Source organism: Rhea americana, unplaced genomic scaffold (assembly GCF_003343005.1).
Source record: "Rhea americana isolate MKP2758 unplaced genomic scaffold, rheAme1 scaffold_38, whole genome shotgun sequence".
NCBI lineage: Eukaryota > Metazoa > Chordata > Aves > Rheiformes > Rheidae > Rhea > Rhea americana.
Window position 1 is genome coordinate 2571709 of NW_028186512.1, and position 21152 is coordinate 2592860.

Consider the following 21152-nt stretch of genomic DNA (forward strand, 5'->3'; position numbering starts at 1 on the left):
GTCATTATTCACAGTAAGTTTTCTAGACTAGCTGGAGAAGATTAGTCAGCCTTTTTCTATAGAGAGGGAAGTAGAGAATTACCTGTTTTTCATTTTGGTAATATCACTACTCTATCAGTGTCACTGTCTGAAGACTACTAGTGGTTTCAGAAGTTAATAGAATGAGAATTTATTTGGAACTGGTTCAAGAGAAGACACAGTACGCTTTCAATCTCTTGGAGACAAGACGAAAAGTGAAGGTTGCCTTTCTTTATTATTCTAGGTGTTGTTGGTTTGGCTTGTGGTATTAGAACCAGTTGCGAAAGCAGATCAGAAATACCACGTTCTTCTGTAGGACTTCTGAAGTTTGTTTCAGCTGTGTCTTCTGGATCTCCATTTTCTACAATAGCGATTAGACATCTGCAAGTACTTTCAAGAATTACCTCTTGTGTGAGAAAGACCAGGAAATACAACTTCTCCTTTGTTATCTCCTTTGTATCTGATTAGTGCAAAGGACTTTCAGTCAGGGAGCCAGCCTGCTGTCCTAGGCATGTATGTCACAGAACAAAAATACATTTTCAGCCGAAAAGAGAGCCTGTATTTTGATCAGATATACTGCAGAAGAGATGCACTTGGCAGTTTCTTGGGGAAACCCAGGTAACAAGGGTTGAAGTTTTGTATCTGGATAGCAGTTCTTTGAGGAACAGAGAGAAGCAGAAAAAAGACAGGAAGCATATTCCGTGAAATAACTATTTACGTCCTGGATGTTGCTATGTGTTTTTACAGTGCTTTTGAAATCTTCTAAAGAGTTTTCTTGGAGTTTGAAACTATCCAGAGCTTGTATTACTCTCTCCCTGTACAAACGCTGGTGAGATTTCTCTCCCTTTCAATTCCAAAATTTGACTTTGCCTTTCAAAAGAGGGCGGAAACCAGATCTTCTACACGGTCCTTTGGATTTAATATTTCCTCTGTCTACAGGAAGAAGCATATTTCACTTTTCTTTTGGTTTCAGCCTTCTATCACCCTTTTCAAGAAATCTCTTGCTATTACCAGTTAGAGGGGAGGTATGGAAAAGGAAGTTTTGCCTGAGATCATGTGCATCTATCTTGCCATAGATTTGATAGTCCCATTTTGAGCCTAAACCAGTTCACTGCTTCTAGGCAAGGATAACAGCCTTCTCTGTTTTTCACATACTTTCATTGCACCTTTGAGGATTGGGCTGTCCTTTAGAGTCCCAGAAGGGACACTAAAGCATGAAAATGTAATCAATAACTATGGCGCATCATAAGGTATGTTGTTTCCTTGTGTTCACCTTCCTTTCTCTGATAATGATTCCTTCCCATTTTGTGGGGTGGGGGATTTTGTTTGGAGAAGGAGAGGAGAGGAGGGGAGTTTGGATTTAATATGAGGAGCTGAAAGGAGACTGGGAACTTCATAGTCTGTGCATATACTCAGCTCTGCAGGAAGGTAGTGATGGAGCAGCAGCAGGTGCTCTCGCTGGGGCATTCAGGTGGGCAGAGAGAAGGAGGGTCATGCACCGAGAGCAGATGTGGAAAAAGTGGCCTCACACTGATGGCGAGGGAGCTTGGTTTTCTGGAGCTACGATTGTGGTGTTTAGAATCCTTTCTTTTTAAATACGCTTGTTGTAATCTTGTTTATAGTAATTAAGGATTTCCTAGTAATTTAAATGGTTGTTTTTGGCAACGTATAGATCATCTTCTCATAAGTGCTGGTACTCATAATATAAGGATAAAAACATTTACACAGGAATAAAAGTCAAGGAAGCAGATAATTGACTGATTTATCAACCTTAACATTTTTTTTTTCTGATAACATTGTGGTAGCTATGGTAAATTTAATATTGATTGCTTAAGGGCACAGATCCTATATGGTGGGTACAACACATGAGAGCAACTCCTTGAAATGAATGGGTGAAGGAGCAGGTAATCAACCAGCATGGTTTTGGTGCCTAGATTAGCCTTTTGGTTAATGGTGTGTCCCACAGGAAAGTTTGGAATGACCTTGCACAGCACAGCTGATAGTGTGGGTTCTTTACTGCTCTTCCCTAGAACTTCTAGATCAATTCCAGTCTCTCAGGTGATGGCAGAACTATTTTGCAAACTGAGTGCCATTCCTAGGCCATAATGATAAATAGCAGTTGTGATCAGGGAGTTATTTCTTTTCATTGCAAATTGTTTGTATGCAACAAAGTGGTACATTTGTATACTTTCCTTACTTTAGTAGCCCTTTTTGCCAGTTGAATTGACACTTGCAGCTTCTTGTTAACTTCCTTTCCAACTGGAAGTGTGTCTAAAATCATGTTGCTGTGGTGACCTCGGCAGTTTTAAATGACTAGCTGCATTAAGATCAGTGACATATAGCAAGGTACATCAATGTTATGGTAATATATAGCCTAAACAGATTGTTTTATTCTTGGCTGCTATAAATTGTTAGGTGAATGTAAGGATGTTGTGCCTGCTTTTTACTGTTGGGGTTGCGATTGTGCTGAGGCTTGCAATACATTTCAAGCAATGAAGACGCAATAAAGAGTCAAGACAGCTATCGCTGCAGCTGGTTCTGGGGCAGTGGAGGGTCAGGTGCAGGCCTTAATTAAGATGAATTGGTGGCTGGTGAAGGCACTGAGTGAATAAGAGCAAGCAGTTTATACATGTATCTCGACAACAGAGAATGTAGATATCGTGCAAAATAGACTGAACCACTAATTTGATCTGTTACCATGTTAAATGAAGAATAGAAAGTAAAGCTTTCCTGCCTTTTTTGACATCTAAATCGTACATCATATGATACAAGAAATTGTATTATTCAGGCTTAATGTCCTACTTCAGATTTGCTATAGGTGCTTTTTTTCTTGTGAACTGCTCACTACATAAAAGTGACACCTATAAATAAGGGTGCTTCTCCCCATTTTCTTCTTATGTTAGCCAAAGTCTTGTGTGTCACACTGACAATCAAGAAGGACAGAATCACTTCAAGATGTCTTGAGCCATCCAGTCAGCAGATAAATCCTCTAAACTATGTGTTAGGCTTAGTCTGGGAGATTGATCATCACAGCACCAGAACAGCATTTTAAGGTGTGCAGAAAGAAATTCTGGTGGTCTTGAGTTGTTCCAGGCAGAAGCTAACCTCTCTGGAAATGTATTGGATACCTTAATTTTTCTCATTCCAGGTTGTAGTGTGTGTGTGTGTGTGTGTGTGTGTGTGTGTGTGGTGGTTTTTTTTTTTTTTTTTAATCTATGACGATTCATGTATGTCCACTCCCTTTCTTGAACTCTGTTGCCTTTCAAGGGAGGAAAGGTACCAAGAATTGAGGTTCTTGCTCAGATTTTTTCTTTCAGGTATCCTAATAATGTGATGTGATCCTTAATTTTTCTCAAACAGACTTGTCCAAGCAAGTGGATCTTGTGTTCCATAACACCTAATCAGAACTATGTGCTGATAGATTGAGAGTGTTGGGATACTTCACTACCTGAGCTCATAATGATTGTTTAGCTTGACCTCAGTTTTCTCTCTCTCCCTCTCTCTCTTTCTTTCTTTTTGTAAGTCAGGGATAATTGCAGCCTGAGATCTTGTTAAAAAAAAAAAAAAAAAAACCTCTTGAACAAGATGTCTTCTACCTCAAATATACCGTGAAGACTCTGCCCTACGATCAACCTACTGTAACACCATAGTCATTTGGAAAGACCTTCCAATAACTGAGCCTCTAGTTTGCAGGTAGGCTGTGCTTAAGATAAGGCAGTTTTATGCTTCTGCTCAAAATTTACTAATCTAGACACTCGTTCTGTGTTCAAAGACTTCATCAATGAGCTGCCAAAGGAATGGAATATCTTTTCTTACTCATGGAGTTTCATTCAAGGGTGACTTTAAATATTATGGATTCCTGTAGTCACCATTTGACATTCATGTGATTATCTCCTGCAATGATATGATCTGGAGTGGAAAATAAGTTTCGTCATTTAGAGATTTTCCGGCCTTAGCCAGCTTTTCCAAACTGCTTTCTAGAATTGCTTGAGGGATCATTTCTAATAAAGGCCCATTTTGAGAATTCTTAAAGTATTTCTCCTCCTTTCTGAAGTAGTCTGAGATGACAGGCTTAGGTTCTTTCTGTGCCAAGCATAGTAGAAATGTTGAGAATAATGTTTAGCTCTTCATATTTTGGAGATGCCAGGTTCTCAACTACTTTTCAGTGTTTGATACTTTTCTCACTGCAACAACCCATTGTCATAAACATCTGTCTAAAGCAAAACAAATGAATAAGCGGAATGAACTTCRGCTAACTTGAATAGTTTTAGGAATTTTAAAAACTTCTTTGTAACTAAGAAAACATAGAATTTCTCATTATAATGAGCTAAACACGTAAGAGGGCCCCGTATTTTAAATGCATGCTGAAGTAAATGATGCACTACTTATTCTCTCTGGGCAGACTTGCAAAAGGATCACTTGAACCATCTGAAATCATTAATGCTGATTCCCATTTCAAATAGAGCTGATCTGCTACATATTTAGTTTGTCCTCAAACCTATAATGCACTATCAGAGTCTTAATTTAACTATTTTTAAAAGRCCCAGGGAAATCTGCAGTTCCTGATAAGGGCTTTTTGAGTCTGGTTCAGAAGAGTTGAGTTGGTGTCTGAAAAAGTGTTTGGTTTTGTAGCAAGCAGTTTATCATATTCTCTTTTTTCATCAGGCTGAAAAMGGTGAATTTGTTTGATCTATTCGTGTACAGACTTCAACTTTTTCGAATGGCCATATTCCTATAGCATATAAATCATTGGGATCACTGTCTGGGGCTTTATAAAAGGTGATTCTAAACTTGGCTTTAGATTACTATAGGATGTTAACAAGGGCCTGTGGAAGAAACCTGCAGTAAGACTGGCTGTGGTATTTTGCTCAGTCTCCATAAAAGGGAGACTACTTTAACGGACAAAGGCACGTTGGCCATAGTGTCCAAATGATCTTTCTTGACATTGGGAATATAAGGTGGTGTTCTGAATAACTGCTTATTCTGCTTCAGGCATGCATGGCAATGCTTACATTAAGCCTTGAGCACAGTTTCGGTAACATAATACAGTTCATTTTGATGTATTCCTATACTACTGTTCTATCTTTCCTCAACAGCTGGAACAGTTAAAGCTAGCTGAGGTTAAGGTAGGCCATTTCATAGAGTTACACTACTATCTTGCTCCTGTCATTGAAGGAGAGAAAGCAGGTAGCTTCTTCTAATCTGGGAGGCTGGCAACCCATGTTTACCCTAAGAAAACTTGAGTTAATTCAGCAAAAAGTAGATGTTTAATATAGGGTTAGTAACTATAACCTCTTTCCTGGAACAGAAGAATAATTGATCTTCTTGGAGGCAAGGTGTCAAATATCCATCATAATAGAAGTTACCTTCTGGAAAATCTTGATGATCAAACTCACTATCAATATGGAGTCGCACCTCCTGGTCTGTTAACAGCCCCTGAGAACCTTCCTCATGTAGTAACAGCTCAGTTCAAGAGAAATGATGAATCTCTGTCCTCTCGCATGCTAGCCAGTAAAAAAAGGATCTTTTGGTATGGCATTGTAATGGAATGGTAATGAATCCTATTTGAAACATTTATTCTGGGACTAGTGACTAAAAATGAAAGGCCTTTGCTTCTGTTTCCCTTCTACCACAGAATTTTCCTCCTTTGAGGGAAAGGAAGTAGAGGCAGTTTAGAGTTGTCTGTGAAGTGCTTTTTCAGTAGTCCTTCCTGCCTTCCTCCTTCCTTGGAGTCCATCACCCCTGGATTCTGCCTCTGAGAGGCACTGTGTGTGCGTTTTGTCCATTTATAATTGGCTAGCAGTCGGCAAACCTGAATGTGTGGGAGTTCTGCATGTTCACAGTTAGTGACACATGTATAGTGGCACAGTTAGAAGGTGCATATGGACAAAGCATCCAGAAGAGTTCAGTTACTGTGAAATAATTAAATTTTTTGTGTGTCATCTTGTTGGTGTTGGAGCCCTGTGTGAGTTTTTTGTTGTTTGTTTGTTTGTTTTGTTTTTAAAGCAGTACCAGAGAARTTGCTAGGTGAATATTCTGGGTCTTTCTTGGAAGTGGATTTTTAAAGCCTCTTCAAGTTAAGGATGAAATAGAGGATATATGCCCTGTCTTTAAAAGCTGTGCCTTTTTTTTCCTCCCTCCCTGCTTTCTTCCTTCCCTCCAGTTAGGAAAATCATTATTTTAGAAGATGTGGAGATGAAATATGGAGCCCTACCTAGGGCTTCTCTTCCTGTCTAATCGTGTGAACATTTTCACAGATCTGAAACACAGGGGAGAAGGACAGAACAGAAGAGCTACGGCTTTCTGGCAGTTCCTTCTTGCAGCTGTGCTGCTCTCTCTAGGTCAGCCTGCAGTAGCGAAATTTGGTTCAAGCACCAGCACTGCTAAACTATTTTGCGATGAGGTCAAGAGTTGAGTAATCATCCCGTTGATAAGTGAGTGAGGCAGAAATTTCACTGAAAGAGGACAGTGACTTTCTATGTTGCTTACCTATTATAGGTCACAGAAATCATGAAGGGAAAATGGGGTACAGAGTGCACTCTAGCACATGGCTGTTTATAGAACTGTGACTTCTAAGTTTTATTTGCAGCTGTTGATTTAATAAAAGGAGTTAAGGCAGGCCTTTGTGTCTTTATTAAAATCATGATTTTCTTGCAAGCATCCCTGTGGGAAAATCAACATTGCTACTGCTCTGGATGTACAGCCTATTCGTATGTGGCTGTAAATGCTTTTTAGATGTGAAACCTTTGGGATGTTGGTTCATAGTGTGCCCAGCATTTCTGAGGCAGTCCTGCAGCGTGCACATCTGCACAGTCTCGTGGGTGTGGGAACCCACAAAGGTTGTCCAGCCCAAAGAAATGAAATATTTTTTAAAATATGCCTTTTTAAAAAAAATATGCCTTAAAAAGGCAACCTGAACACAAAAAGACTGTTTATAGGTGGCCACCTGTTTATAGCTGGCTGGTCTGAACAATTTATATAGGATATCGCAGAACAGACTTCCCAGGTATGACTGCCATTTTTCAGGCTCATACATGCTACTTTCTATAGTACCTGGATGTGAAATTAGCAAGGATTTACATGAAGCTGATGCCCAGAAGCAATGTGAATTAGAAAGTGATATGTTATTAGTAAGCAATCTCTTGTAATAATTTTTCCAATACCAAAGTGATGCACTTGCACAATATATGTAGTTTACCTAAAGGTCTTTACTGTATTCAGCCATTAGCTCCTTTATTCTTCTTTGCATTATCTGATCTGCACTAAATTTTGACATGATACTTACATGGCTGATAGCTCTCATCGGATGTGTGGTTTACAATTAGGACTTCATGATCCTCTCCTCTAATTTTGTCCTGGAGCTTCTCCAGTATGGCATCTACTCTCCATATTCCATTGAAACTGTTCTGCCCAGGGTGGCTAGCAGCTGGTCACTGGCAAATTTCAAGGCTTCTGTGCCAGTGGTACTTACCTAGTTTGGCTGGAGGATGTAAGCATCCATATATATCCAATTCTAAAGGGCTTAAAGTGGCAGGCTGGCACAGAGCTAAACTGCAGGCATGATGGGCAGGTGTTCCCTTGCTGGACAAACGGCCATTGTGCAATGGGAATCTCATGTTAATTGGGTACGAGGCTGATGGTTACAGTTATGATGCAATGTGGGTTACAGCACTTTCAAGAAACAGCCTGCCGGAACAGTGTAGTTTATCCCATAGCTCGCTCACTCCCCGCTGTTTGAGAGATCTAAGAAAGAAGGCAGGAGGGAGTAGGACCTGGGATTTTGGTGCTTTGTGCTGGTGACTTGAAGCCATCCTGGAGGCCAAATATGAGCACACCAGCTAACTCTGTCTTGCCTCTTTCTTCTGTTTGACTATAGCAGTTGACCATGCCTTACCAGTTCTCAACTGCTTCTTCTCCTCATTTACCTCCTGTTTCTTGCTGTTCTCCAGAGAAGTCGCATGAGGYTGAGCTCTGATGGCTCAGCTGTTGTCTCTGCCGTATTCTGATGTGACTACTTATTTACTTAACCTTAAACTGTTGTTCACGTGAGTCAGTCTGTCTTTCCCCAGAACTCTCTATGGATGTCTTACTGTTTTGTGATCTTTTAAAGTCCTTAGGCACCTTCTGCAGAGCTCCCCAATTTGCCAATGTAGACCTGTCACTTAATCCTAGCACTTTCAGTAGGCCTATGTATAATATTTAGTATAAGATAATAAAGTACATGGTTTGTGATAGGCAGTAGAGATGGAATAAGGTAAGCTCTTACACTGCAATTTATACTCCTTGATCAATGTAGCTTTTGTTAGGCTAAATAGATGTTACAGGATCAGGAAGATACCAAAGGCACCAGACAGAARTAAGTTGTGTCAACAAATTAGGAAGACAATCTGGATACCAGTTAGCCAAAAAAGGTGATTATTACCTTATTTAGATTGACAAAAACTTCAGTGATCATATYTAAATACCTTATATAGATGAAGATACTGGATGAAGATACTTGATATCAAGATGGTAAAAATGGCATATGGTTCCCCTACCACTTTAAATTCTGCACCTGCAGATTCCCAGACTTTTCTTGAAATGTAATTGCTGAAGTTGGGGAAATCCTCCCTAATTTACCTAATCAGTAATTTTTGTGTGAGCATTTATTTGAAATGATTTGTCTTCTCTAGCTGCTTTTGCATTTGGCTTAATTTTCATTCTGTAATCCCATAATTATTCTTTGCATAAATTTCATATCACTGTAGTATATGGATTTGCTGGATTTGGATGTTATTTCTGTATTACTGTTTAATTTACTCATTATCCCAAATGATACACGTGAAATTTTGTCCCCCWCACTATGAAAAATCAGTGTCTTTTGGGGTGGGTTCCTTAACTTTAGCCAGTTCTCTCTATTATATCTGGTGGTCAAGATCATGTTCTTTCAATCATAGCTGATGTTTTTACTGGCCAGATCTGTTGTTCAATCSTGTAACTTTGAGACTCTTCCCTTCTCTCATGTTTCTAGCTCCCAGTCTGCTACACCCATGTTTCTCCACTCCTAGTCCATACAAAGTGGAACTGTGGGTCATCTCCTCATACCTACTGCTTTCATGAATGGCATATGTAAATAATATTAGCTGTAGTTAAAAAGTTTCTAGTATTTGAATTAGATGGCTGAATCTTCAAAAACCATGTTTGTCTGACTTTTTCAGTTTTCAGCTATAAGYAGTTTGGGCAGGTTAATATTCATGTTCTTACTGATACTAGGATCAAATTCTATTCAACACTTCAAGTATGAGGGCAGGTGCCCACAAAGTTAAATAAGGTAGTTTGGGATCAACAAAATTTGCCTTTCAAACTGATCACTTGAAGAGGAGCGGAACTTGTCCATATTTGAAAACAAGCAGACGAATGGGCAAGCCAAGGAACTGCCACTTCTTCAAGGAGTGCTTTTGCGCACATTTGTGACTTTGACAAAGATCATTTGATACTGAGCTACATCAGTGGCAGCAGTTGCCCATCAGTATTTTGGTGCCTTTTATTGTTGCTGGCAGGAGTGGGAAGGACTTTTGTGTGGTTCCTGCATACTCTGCAATGGGATAGTCCTGAAGCACCTAGGACACCAGTGAATTCCACAAGTTACTACCAGTGACAAATGATTTAGGAAGCAGTTCCCCCTCCAGAACTGCTGGGAAATCAGGATAGAGAAGCATTGACTGATCCTAACTCTTGAATGGTAGTGAGAAGGGGCAATCTGATGAGTAGTTACCTGGTAAAAGCCAGTGAGATTCCAACCAGGTTTTATTCCAAATGAAGCTGGTGAGAATTTGTTCCTAACGCTTAAGTTGCCTTTATGTGCTTTGCAAGTTCTGTGTGGTTTCTCACCCCTGCTTAATGTTTCAGGCTTAAAGAAAAATGAAATGTTAGTAGCTGAAAATACAGAATTGCTTATAAGATAATAAACTGTAATATGTTTATGGTAGAGAGAGGAAATTTAAGCATATTTCTATTCCAGGATTTCAAAGACTTCTCACTAGGGTTCCTCAGTAATGTTGCAAAAGCAGGAGGGAAGTGTCATCAGATCTTTTACAAACCTGAACTTCAGCTGAAGTTTGTTGACAGGTAGATTGAGTTTGGCTTCTGTTTCAGACAAACCTGGCCTGGGGGTCYTATCAGTCCTCGGAGTTCTGAGGGAAGATTTTATTTGGTTTGAAATCATAGGAAAGTTGGTGGGTTGGGCTGATTTCTCCTGGAGTTTGTTCAAAGTTTGTTCAAACTCACATATTTGCAAGCCTATGCAAATTAAGATCTTGCCCTGAAGGCCTTGAATGACACGTTTGCTTGGGAATGAAATTGCCGTGCTTCGCAGTTGTGCTTCTAAACGAACTTGCTAGTGTTAAAAGGCGGTTTGACTGTGTTTGTGATAAGACAGTAATGCCAGCTTTTTCAGCATTAACCTTATAGCCTTAAAATACAGTGGATCTGATACTGCAGCAACAGAGAAAATCACTTAGAAGTGGAAAGTTAGAACAGTGTCAGCAGTCAGGGGTCTGGTTTCTGGATACTGAAAGAAACTGCAGTGGGCAAAATAAAAATTAAAAAAAAATCTGTCTTTGGCCTTTGGAATATAGGTGCTCCAGAGGAAATTTACACTTAATATTAGAGGCCTCTTAAAGATCTGGGGACAGCTGTAGTGGTTACAGGTAGATAGCAACAGGAGGGGGAGCTCTCACTGCATTACCCAAAGAGGAGGGAAGTTTGGGCTGCGAAGCAAGCTTATAAGCAGCTAAAGGAAGGGTACTTCACTCCTGCTGCTCCCCGGCTTCTAAAGATTGCTGGCTGCCCTCCCTATGGGCAAGACCAGTGAAGAATGTGCATATTTATAGAAGGAAGATGATCCATGTCCTGTTTTCAGCTCTTCTGCCTTCACTACTTTTTGGTGCCAGGCATAGTGTAGTTGTGTGAAGGCTGTATGGCAGCTCTGCTGTAGCAGATGGAGTTCCTTTTCTCCCATCCTTGCAATCAACTTCAAATACTAATTCCTAATTTACTGTGAGTGTTTGGTGAGGAGTCAGCGCTAGAGAGGAAAGACAATGAAGATATGTGGGACATTACTTCGTATGTTTAGAACAAAAAAAACGGGTGCAGGTGGGAAAGAAGATTTTACTTCTGATGCAGGCAGGACAGAAAGGATTGAGAGATTTTATAAAGCTATGCTATTTAATTTGTATTTTAAAGGACTGGTTGCAAGTAGGAAAGAATGTCAAAAATAAGAAATAGAGGTACATGGCATGGAACAGAGAAGCTTGGAATTTAGCAAGTTGGAGAGTTCTCTAAAACATAAGCCCACTTCCTTCTGCAACCATTTATATTCAAATATCTCTTAATCTTTAATTTTTTGTTAACTCTCTGAATGAGGAGAAATGCAACTGTCCCTCTCTCTATATGGATGGGGAGCAGAACAGTAGAGAGTGAGTGGTGGTGGTGGTGGGGTTGCTTTAACGCAGACAGATGCAAACAGACGCACAGAGGCGAGTTGTGGGATGCAAGCTGGCTCTGACTCAGAAGCTGCGGAGTGGTGTCAGCTCCGGGCTGTGTCCCAGGGGAGGTGCCCTKCTCTTGGGATACCGTTTTAGGCAATGTGCCAGGAAAACAGCCTCATAGCTTCCAAGCCAAAACTTGCTTGGATTTGGATGAGCAGAGGGATCTTGCATCTGTCTGCACCCACCTGTGTAGGGGTGCCTCAAGGTGCTTGCTTAGTGCTTATAGGACGAGACAGGAATACACTCTGTTTTCCTGTAACCTGCATAAGTGCTGGATCAACTGGTTAGCATCTGTCCTCTTTATTTGAATGTGCATGGTGTTGGCCTTTGTGTGCATTATTGTTAATCYTGCTTCATCTGTGATGTTATCTTGGATAATAAAAAAATTTTACAGAAGTGCTTTAGGTTTTGCTTGGCTTTTTGTTTGTTTTGAATAGGAAAGATGGAGCCCTCCTTCTATTTAAAACAGTAATCTAAGGTAAAAGAATGGTTTTATTGTGGGCTAACAAAATGTTGATTAAAATTTTTCAAAGGGTTTTGTGAGGCACTATTCCTCATGTTCAGTATGACATGATTTAAATTATATCTTTGCCTCCAGAGTATATGTTGGTATCTCTGCATTTGCGATACAGCTGGCGGGGTCTTTCCTTCTTAAATTCATTGTGTAAAAGCAATAATATAAATCTAAGTTTTCATTTATCGATTTTTATTCATTTTTTGTTTTTTAAATAGGGAATCTGAGAATAATAGATGATCATAGATGCAGAACATACCATGCAGGCTTGTTTTCAGAGTGGCCAGAGGGTTATTAAATCCTTTTGTTTTGTTATAATATGATTACTATATTCTTCTGTAATGTAGGACGTTCAGTCTAAAAAGTGAGCAGTGTGAGAGGTGTTTGGCAAGGGAAGCTAACATGAATTTAATTCTAGCATTGCTGTTGTTCTTGGCTACTTTCTGATTGGCCAGTAAGATATTTAGACAAACAAACAAACCCAAAACACTTGGTCATGTCTATATTATTCTGAATACCTACTGGGAAGAAAAGCAATCCAGGATCACAGCACTTCAAACACTACCACTCAGGTCTTAGGAGAGACTCTGTTGCAGTTACCTGAGAAGAGAAAATGCATAAGGATGAACATATCCCCTCGGCGCTCCTCCTGTTCCCCCAAACTGAGTTCAGTTTAGGATGGTCTTTAACATTACTGAAGAGTGACAAACAAATGAAAAGCAAGTAATGTCTGTATAAGGGAAAAAAGAAATCCAAACACTATTAATTTTGTGTGTATGCTATTTCTCTTCCAAATCGCTGGGAAGGTGAATGCTTTAACATTCATGCATTACTCATCTCAGCTATTCTGAAATGAAGTGTGTATTATCATCAGTACAAATTTTAGTTTGTTTTAGATAGGGGTCACTGCAGGATTGGGCTGAGATTTAAAGTCACTGGAAGAAGATACTTTGAATAGCTGCACACCTGGTCTGCTTTTGAAAGCATTTCTGTGTTAGCTGTATAGACACTCAATTATCTAGGTTTCTGAGCCTATTAAATCCCTGCTTTACATCATAGAGTTCATAATATTTTTCAGATTGTKCAAAGACTACATTGATAATAAAATAACTGCAGTATATGAATGGTGCCCTGGTGATATGTTTGTATTTGTGGTATATTTGTATTGTTGCAATTTTACATGTTTTAATCATACTGTTTTAGACAAATCTTTGATATCTACTAAAGCCCTGGAGGATGACAGACTTGCCAGGATTTCTTCTTTAAAGAAAACTTCATTCTTTTTCAAAAAAAAAAAAATCTTAATCATTCAACCCAGGCTAATGTTAAGTTCATGAGCTTTAGGGGGATGTTAAAACAGGAGGCTCATATAGAGGACTGTCCTTCATTAGCCTGTTGGGGAAGGGTAGAGCCCTTAAGGTATTTTGGACCTTAACATCCTTCATGCTAAGAATTGCACTGATTTGGAAGTAAAACCGTTGTTCTTGGTTCCATGCAGATGGTACTAGGCAGGAAGAAGTGGAAGGTGAACTCAGCGAAGAAGAACGCTGGTTTGGAAATTCTTCAGAGACTCCTTCAGAAGCATCATATGGAGAAGTCCAGGAGAACTTCAAGCTGTCTCTTGAGGACAGAATCCAAGAGCAGTCCACTTCCCCAGATACTTCTTTGGGAAGTGCAACTCCGAGCAGCAACACAGTGGAGGTGGGAACCATTGAAAATGAAGCTCTAAGAGACACGTTACAGAGCAAAGAGCACCTTTCTCCTGATGTGCCATCTCTATGTGAAGAAGAATCTCCTGGTCCAAATAAGCCACTGAGTAGCAACCTGAGACGGCTACTGGAGGCTGGCTCCCTCAAGTTGGATGCTGCTGTCACAGTCAATGGCAGAGTTGAGTCTCCTGTAAATCTTGGCTCCAATCTCTCCTTCTCTCCACCTGCTCATCATGCTCAGCAGCTAAGTGTTCTTGCCAGAAAGCTTGCTGAGAAACAGGAGACAGGTGACCAATACAATGCAAGTAATCACTTTTTATGGAATCAAGGTAAGTGGTTGCCAAACTCCACCACCACCTGTGGTTTGTCACCTGATTCAGCTATCCTGAAACTGAAAGCCGCAGCCAATGCTGTTCTGCAGGACAAATCTCTTTCAAGGACTGAAGACACTGTAAGATTTGAATCCTTTTCTTCACCTTTTAGTTCTCAGTCTGCCAGCTCCACCTTAGCAGCTTTATCAAAGAAAGTGAGCGAAAGAAGCATGACTCCTGGCCAGGAGCACCCGCCTCCAGCAAGTTCTTTCCTTTCTCTGGCTTCCATGACCTCTTCAGCTGCCCTGCTCAAGGAGGTTGCTGCAAGGGCTGCAGGCACCCTGTTGGCTGAGAAGAAGAAATCGCTGGTTGCCGAGGATCCCTTGCAACTTTCAGAGATGAAGCAAGAGAAAGCAACTCCACCACAGTCTTTGGAATTATTGTTGCTGCCAGTCCCTAAGGGAAGAGCATCCAAACCCACTAGTACAGGTATGGATTTGGTTTGAGCGACATAGCAGAACATGTTTGTTTCACTGTAGACTTCTATAACATTTCTTCAGCGGTCTAGATTTGCTTTGGTTCCATGTGTTATAGGAGCTAGCTACTGTAGGTAAATAATAGAAAAGCTTCTTAAAGTATCACGTAAAGACCAAACTCTCACAAATGTTTTCATATTTGAAAGATATGAGTGTACAGTTCAGTATTTTTTTTTATTCCATACAATTGTGTTTTTCCCTCCCTCACCAAGTTCAGAATAGGGCCACAAAAAGTATTTAATGTGAAAGATCAAAAAAATCCCTTTCAGGGAGCTCAAGGTATCAAGTAAGCATGTACAAAACCAGTGCTTTTGAAATACAGGACAAGGAGAATTCTCCCTCCTGCTGTCTCTGTCACAAATAGACTTTTGTATAATCACTTACTACCCTGTCCTAATTTACCAGAGTATATTATTATGTTGCCACTTTTCATTAAAATTTTTGCAGCAGCATGAAAAAAATCTAACATGTTTGGTCTTTTACAGTCCTTTGTCATAATAAAGAAAAAAGAAAAGAAAAGAAAGCATTTTTCTAATTTGGCTCAACTAGAACCATTTTACACTTCTGCCTTCCCTCCACCAGTTCCAGCTGTTGGCATTCAAGGATCCAGGCATATAGGGAATAAGAAGAAACAGTCTTGGTAACAAAAGCTTTCAAGAATTGGCAAGCTATGCAGGGAAATTTAAATGATCCATTTTCAAAATAAGGAAAAAGATTTTTTACCTCTTTTTTAATAGAAAGTTCATACCCCTGGTTCATATTTCTGGTAGTGACATTCTGCTGTAGAGGATAAGGAAGCTTATCAAATATCTTTGCAAGGTAGACAAAGTAATTTACCAGTATGAGTTTTATCAGGAATATTAGCCTAACTGTACAGGTATAGGTAGTCAGTGTACAGGCGTGAGGCCTGGCACGGACATTGTATAGTTACACCTGCAGTCTTTCGATCTAGCTTTTTCATTTAGGAAGAGTATGAGGTCTGATCTGTCCCTGTGCAGCTCTCGCTAAAAACTCGTAACGAAGAAGCTATTGCATGGACAGCAGTGCTCATTCATCCCTTGAAGGAGGAGGGAGAGAGATACATCAAGGTGCAGCTGATACCAGTTTTTGCTGTTAGCCTCATCTGTTCTGCAAGTGTTTTGCTGGTGTGTTTTGCCAAGGAAGTTAAAGTGGCAAACTGTATTTGGCATGCATCTGCCCTAAGGTTTTCATTATTTTAGCTTAAGCCCTTTTCAGAGGAACTAAGCTAAATTAAAAAAAAAAAAGGACGCCCTTTCATGTTGGAATAGGGGTACCCACATAGGGGAGTTAGAGTAGTATGATTGTAGGCATTGATTTTAGTCAATATACTTTGACAAATCTAACTTTGTTAGTCAAAGTGATTGTAGTAAAATCCAGATTTTGTGCTTGATTAAAAAACTGCAGGATTTGTCTGTGCAGCTAGTAGAAGAGGAGTGCTCTGTGTGTGTGGTGTGTGCAGTGGTAGTACCATCAGTTTGCAAGCTAGCAAATACAGCAGATTCATAGCAGCTGTCCTCTCTGCTGAAGGCCCCAGCGTCCTGTGCTGCTACAGGCTGCCTCAGGGCCCTGGTAACCACTGAACAACCACTTGCCTTTTGTAATATATGGGACTAGTATCCCAAGAGGAAGGGTGTTTCTTCTCAGTTTATATGCACTGGGCCAATGCCAGTTGGCATTCAAGCAAGCTTTGTCATGTAATGTTCATAACAAAAGTTCTTTGAGTGTAAGCCCCCTTTCTGATATGCTATTAATCTTTTCCTTTCTAAATTAACCAACTGTGAAGATTTTTTTTTAAAAAAAAGGAGCTGTTGCTTAGCATATCTGGATGTTGACTGTGTAAGGCCAAACTCCCTGATTCTTTCTGCCATGGAGAAATGTAGCTTGCAGGAAGAGGTCACTGTTTTGTGACCTCTGACTGGAGACTTTGCTGAAACACTTGAGCAGAGTATCCAAGCATGTGTATTTGCTGTGAAAATAAGCATTGTACATTCCTGGTTCCTTTTGCACTCATGGCCTTATGGCAGTAGTGGCAAAAAAATAATACTTCATTTTATAATGTTTTACCTGTTATTGTCTGTTTGCCTTTTGAGTCATGGGGCAGGGGGAGTTGTCTTGTTGCCAGACAGGTAAACGTATTTTCCCAGTAGCCATAGATTGAGAGAGATCTTTCTCCCCCCTCATACATTGAATAGTTAAGGCTTTAGTTTGCTTGATTGTTACCTATCAGCTTCACTTTCCCACCACCACCATCTGGCTTTGTGTGAATGGTCACAGGTTCAGTACTCAGTGAGATTAAGTAGATGTTGATCAGTAAGGAGTATCAAAGATGGTGACTGTTTAAACAGGAATATGTTAAAAAACAATAAAAAAAGATAAAGTAGACCTGCTGCTGCTTTATCTACCATGTTGAGCTATTTGCTCAGAGTTATTTCAGGCAAGGAGCTGTGGCATATCAGAATATAGTCATCTCTGATACTTCATATCAGGTTTGACCAATCTAATTGTTACTTGGATGGAGTATATTAACAAATCATACAGAGATGACTAACTCTTCCATCAATCTGGTAATAGTGCCAACTTTAAAAAAAGCTCATGTCTTTTGGAAGAAACTTTAAAAGAAGTTTGGGAACTCTGTTTAAGCTCTGATGTCATTTTTGAAAGTTTGTGGTAACAGACTCTTCTCTCATTCCCAACTGAATGCTAGCTTGGTAGTAACTTTTTGCCTGCAATGCTTGCAGTTTTCTTTTTGAAGTTTCTTTGGGATGCACTGGCAGATTCTTTCCTCTCTGGAGTAACTCCATCCAATGAATTGACATTGTGTGACTTAAAATAAACATCTATATGAATAAAGGAAAGCTGAAGCTCAAAATTTACTAATTTTTCCTATGCTAAGGTTTATGTAGTACAGTGAAGAGGTTGTACCTTTGAGGGGATTGATATAATTCCTGTGTACCATGAATTGTCGTTGTTATCAGTGAAGTCATGTGCAGTCCAGTTCTTCACATATTTTGTAATGTGCTAAGTTGCTATTGGTTCACCTTGTCTGCAGATTTATTTTTAATAGGATAGAAAACAGGTGATTGATAGGTTACATGTTTCTTTTCTGAACCCTTTTTGAGGATAACAGCAGCCTGAGAAAAGATATGATAGAAATGTTGAGTGAAGAAATGTTGAATAAAAATGTTACCAATATATATTCCTGTGGTTTATCTTTCTGCTATTTTTTGATGCAGGTGCTTTATGAAGAACTAAGTAAAGATATTAAAAAAGTGAAGCAATTCTAGCATTGATTTTGGCTTATTCTTCAGCAGTGCAGAGAGAGAGAAACACCTTGATAATATGTTGAGTTTGATAGAAGATTTCACAAGTAGCATTTCTGAACCTGTGAAGTGCACACTTTGAAAATATGTCTTTTCTTGGACTTACATAATGACTACCAAATCAACTCTGTTATGTTGTTTTTATTTCCTACATTATAGCAAGAATAATGTTTTAGGATGTGACAAGTCTTTCTGGAAGTTTTCATCACTTAGCACTCAGTCACAGGATCTTGATGTTTGTTGTGTTCTTATCAGTAGAAAATAACTGATAATAATGGGAAGAAATATTCTGAGAAAAATTCTAGATAGCAGGATACACATTACTGAGCTCTGGATATTTGAAAATGGATATTTGAAAATGGTTTGTCTTTTATATTGAGGAAAAACACTTCCTACCCAGTGATAATGCAAAGCCTATCTTCAGAATAATAATAAGAAATCACAGTGAGAGGATGGATGGATGGATGGTTAGTTGTGTCAAGTCAGCAGCAAAGAATGTTTTTTCCAACCTTGTGTTCATTCCACACTTAGTAGATTAACCATATTTGCTTGACAAATACCCCAACTCCTTTTCTTATTTTAGATGAATTGGGCAGTAAAAGAGTGCAAACATTTAGGAAGGCAATAGACTGAATGCCCTGGAAACTAGAGGAAAAGAAGGAAACCCAATGACCCTGAGACTCCCTGGTGGGTGAAGTGGTGGCAGCATCTCCTAGAGCTGTAACTAAACAAGTTCAACAGCAGGGGTTCTGAAATCTTTCACTTCTGAAGCTAAACATATCTGTTTAGCAATACCAGCATGATTTCCAGTTAAGCTGTGAATTGTTCTATGCTTAATATTCCTTCCTCTCCCCCTGCTAACCATCAGATATGGAAATGGATCATTTTTGAACATGGTTAAGTGTATTTTTCATAGCCTGCTACAACTGACATTGGATAGGAAATGAGGCTACAAAGTGACGATTATGAGAGATATCCATCTCAGTTCAGTTAAATTATAAGGAACATTAGGACCAGGTGAGATAGAGTAGCCTCCCCTACTGATTAGCCAAAGGATATTTGAGACATTAACCTTTATAAATTAATCTGACCTTTCTCAGAGGGAGAGTAACTAGATTAAGAGGAAGGGGATATGCAAGCGACAGAACTGAAATTTCTGGTGTGTGTTGTTGTTTAACTAATGTGTCTCTGCAGATGAAATGCTAGCATTGAAAAATGGTATCTTGAGTATGTTTACAAGGGGAAAGTATTTGACAAGTGGCTGTAAAGTATCCTCTCTTTTTCTTGCCCCTTCTGCTAAGCCTCAGAAGAAGAAGGAGGAAAACCTTTCCAATGTCCGATCTGTGGTTTGGTTATCAAGAGGAAGAGTTATTGGAAACGGCACATGGTGATTCATACAGGTTTAAAAAGTCATCAGTGTCCACTCTGTCCATTTCGCTGTGCACGCAAGGACAATCTCAAATCACACATGAAGGTAAGGAAAGCATTTACTGACAATTTTGAATCATCTATCACTTGAATCATCCATCAAAAGATGATAATGTAGCAAAGTTATTTTGGGCGCATTTGGAAGAACAATTTTTCCCTATCTGTATTACTATGATGTCTTTGTTTAAATAAAGAGACTGTAAGGAGATGAAGAAATAACTTGATTTCCTTTGTTTGCCTTTCCATTTTATGCAGTGTGGAAACTGCCTTGTGTTATGTCAACTTCTTGCAATTTAATGCAGCATGAGCTGTCTGTGGTGGGTTTCGTCCTGGGCCTGGAACTACAAGAAGCAGGCACTGTTAGCTGAATTGTGTCACATTGCTGCTTTCAGGCCGCAGGCTAGGGTCTCTGCGTGGCTTTGCTCTATACTAAATGGGCACCCACTCAGCCAGCACTAGCAGGGGGTCTCCCTTGCTTGATTGCTTGCTATAGACAGGCCTGCAGTTTTAACTTCAGGTTTCAGGCTCAGACTATAAGAAGATGGTCTTCTTAAGGTAAGCTAACACCTGGCAAAAATAGGAAAATTCAATAGAAAGAAACTCACTCTCTACTTAGCTGAAATAACTAGAACAATAGCAAGATGCAAAGTGCCCGGTCTTGCATACTGTATAGCAAACTTAGTGAATTTAAAAAATGGTACCTAGCCTGTTAATCGACATGTGAAGAAGCTGAAATGTTAGAATTTTTCTTTGTTAATGCAAATGCAGAGGTTCAGCTTTATTTTTTTTTCCCTGAGATCACTAGACAGAAGTCTAATCTTGCTTATACCAGAGTAACTGTTCACTTAAGTATAAATTCAGATGATTCTACTGATCACAACAGCAGATCTTGCTTCACTTCAGGTCCTGCTGGATCTGAAATCACCCCCCTCAAATCTGAAGGCCTGTCCCTTAACTAGTGTGGGTCAATGCGCTAGTCCCTTGGTGTATCATGCTAGTCCTTATCAGGTACAATTAGGTTTGGTATTTGCAGCTCTTTCTTTTAGCATTTGGTGTTTTGCCCTGACTGCAGGGCTTAGATGGGCTTCCCGAGCAGAACTGCTGACCTAAAAGGATGGGAACGAAGTGTAATAAGAAAGGTTTTTGTTCCAGTTGTTGACAATCTGTGCAGAAGCATGCATCACCTACAAACCTGGTATTCCTTGACAGAAGCCTGATGTTGTCTTTTGCTTTCTGAAGGATATTGCTATTATTCCCAGCAGGAATTCTTGGTCACTGCTTTTTGTGCATTTTGGGGATTATTATATTTACAAATTGAGAGCCTATCCCTTCATTTTTGGCAAGATGATTTCTATAGGAGATCAGAGGTAGGATGTTGGAGAAAATTAGCACAGAGAAATTGAAAGAGCCTCTATCAGATTGTTAGCTATCTGAAACCCTCGTACTCTCTTCTGTCCACCCACCATCAGCCCCTTCTTTAACTGACTCCATGTCATCTTAAAACAGACCCATTGTACAAACATGTAACGTGGTGTTTTTTAATTATTACCAAGTACTGCTTTGGTACATTTTCTCATTTGATTAGGCAYGTCATAAAAGCATTTTGTATCAGATCAAAATCGAGGTGAAGTAGAAGTGCATACATAGTAGCAGGTGAGTGAGGTGGGGGCTATGTTAGTCACTGTGACAATGTCAGATATGACTTGAGTTTCCTTCAGTGACAGTATAAATGAATATCAGAATTAAAACCCCCCCCCCAAAAAAAAA

General features: G+C 39.6%; 1 protein-coding gene across 1 annotated transcript in view; it reads left to right on the top strand.

Moving 5' to 3' along the window:
* Positions 1-1253: 1253 nt before the first annotated feature.
* ZNF827 (zinc finger protein 827) overlaps positions 1254-21152 on the top strand; it is a 91236-nt gene continuing 71337 nt past the window's right edge. The window contains exons 1-4 of the mRNA XM_085313149.1: positions 1254-1268; positions 5115-5205; positions 13559-14569; positions 19259-19431. Coding sequence (XP_085169275.1) covers positions 1254-1268; positions 5115-5205; positions 13559-14569; positions 19259-19431 — 1290 coding nt within the window. The remainder of the gene's footprint in view (positions 1269-5114; positions 5206-13558; positions 14570-19258; positions 19432-21152) is intronic.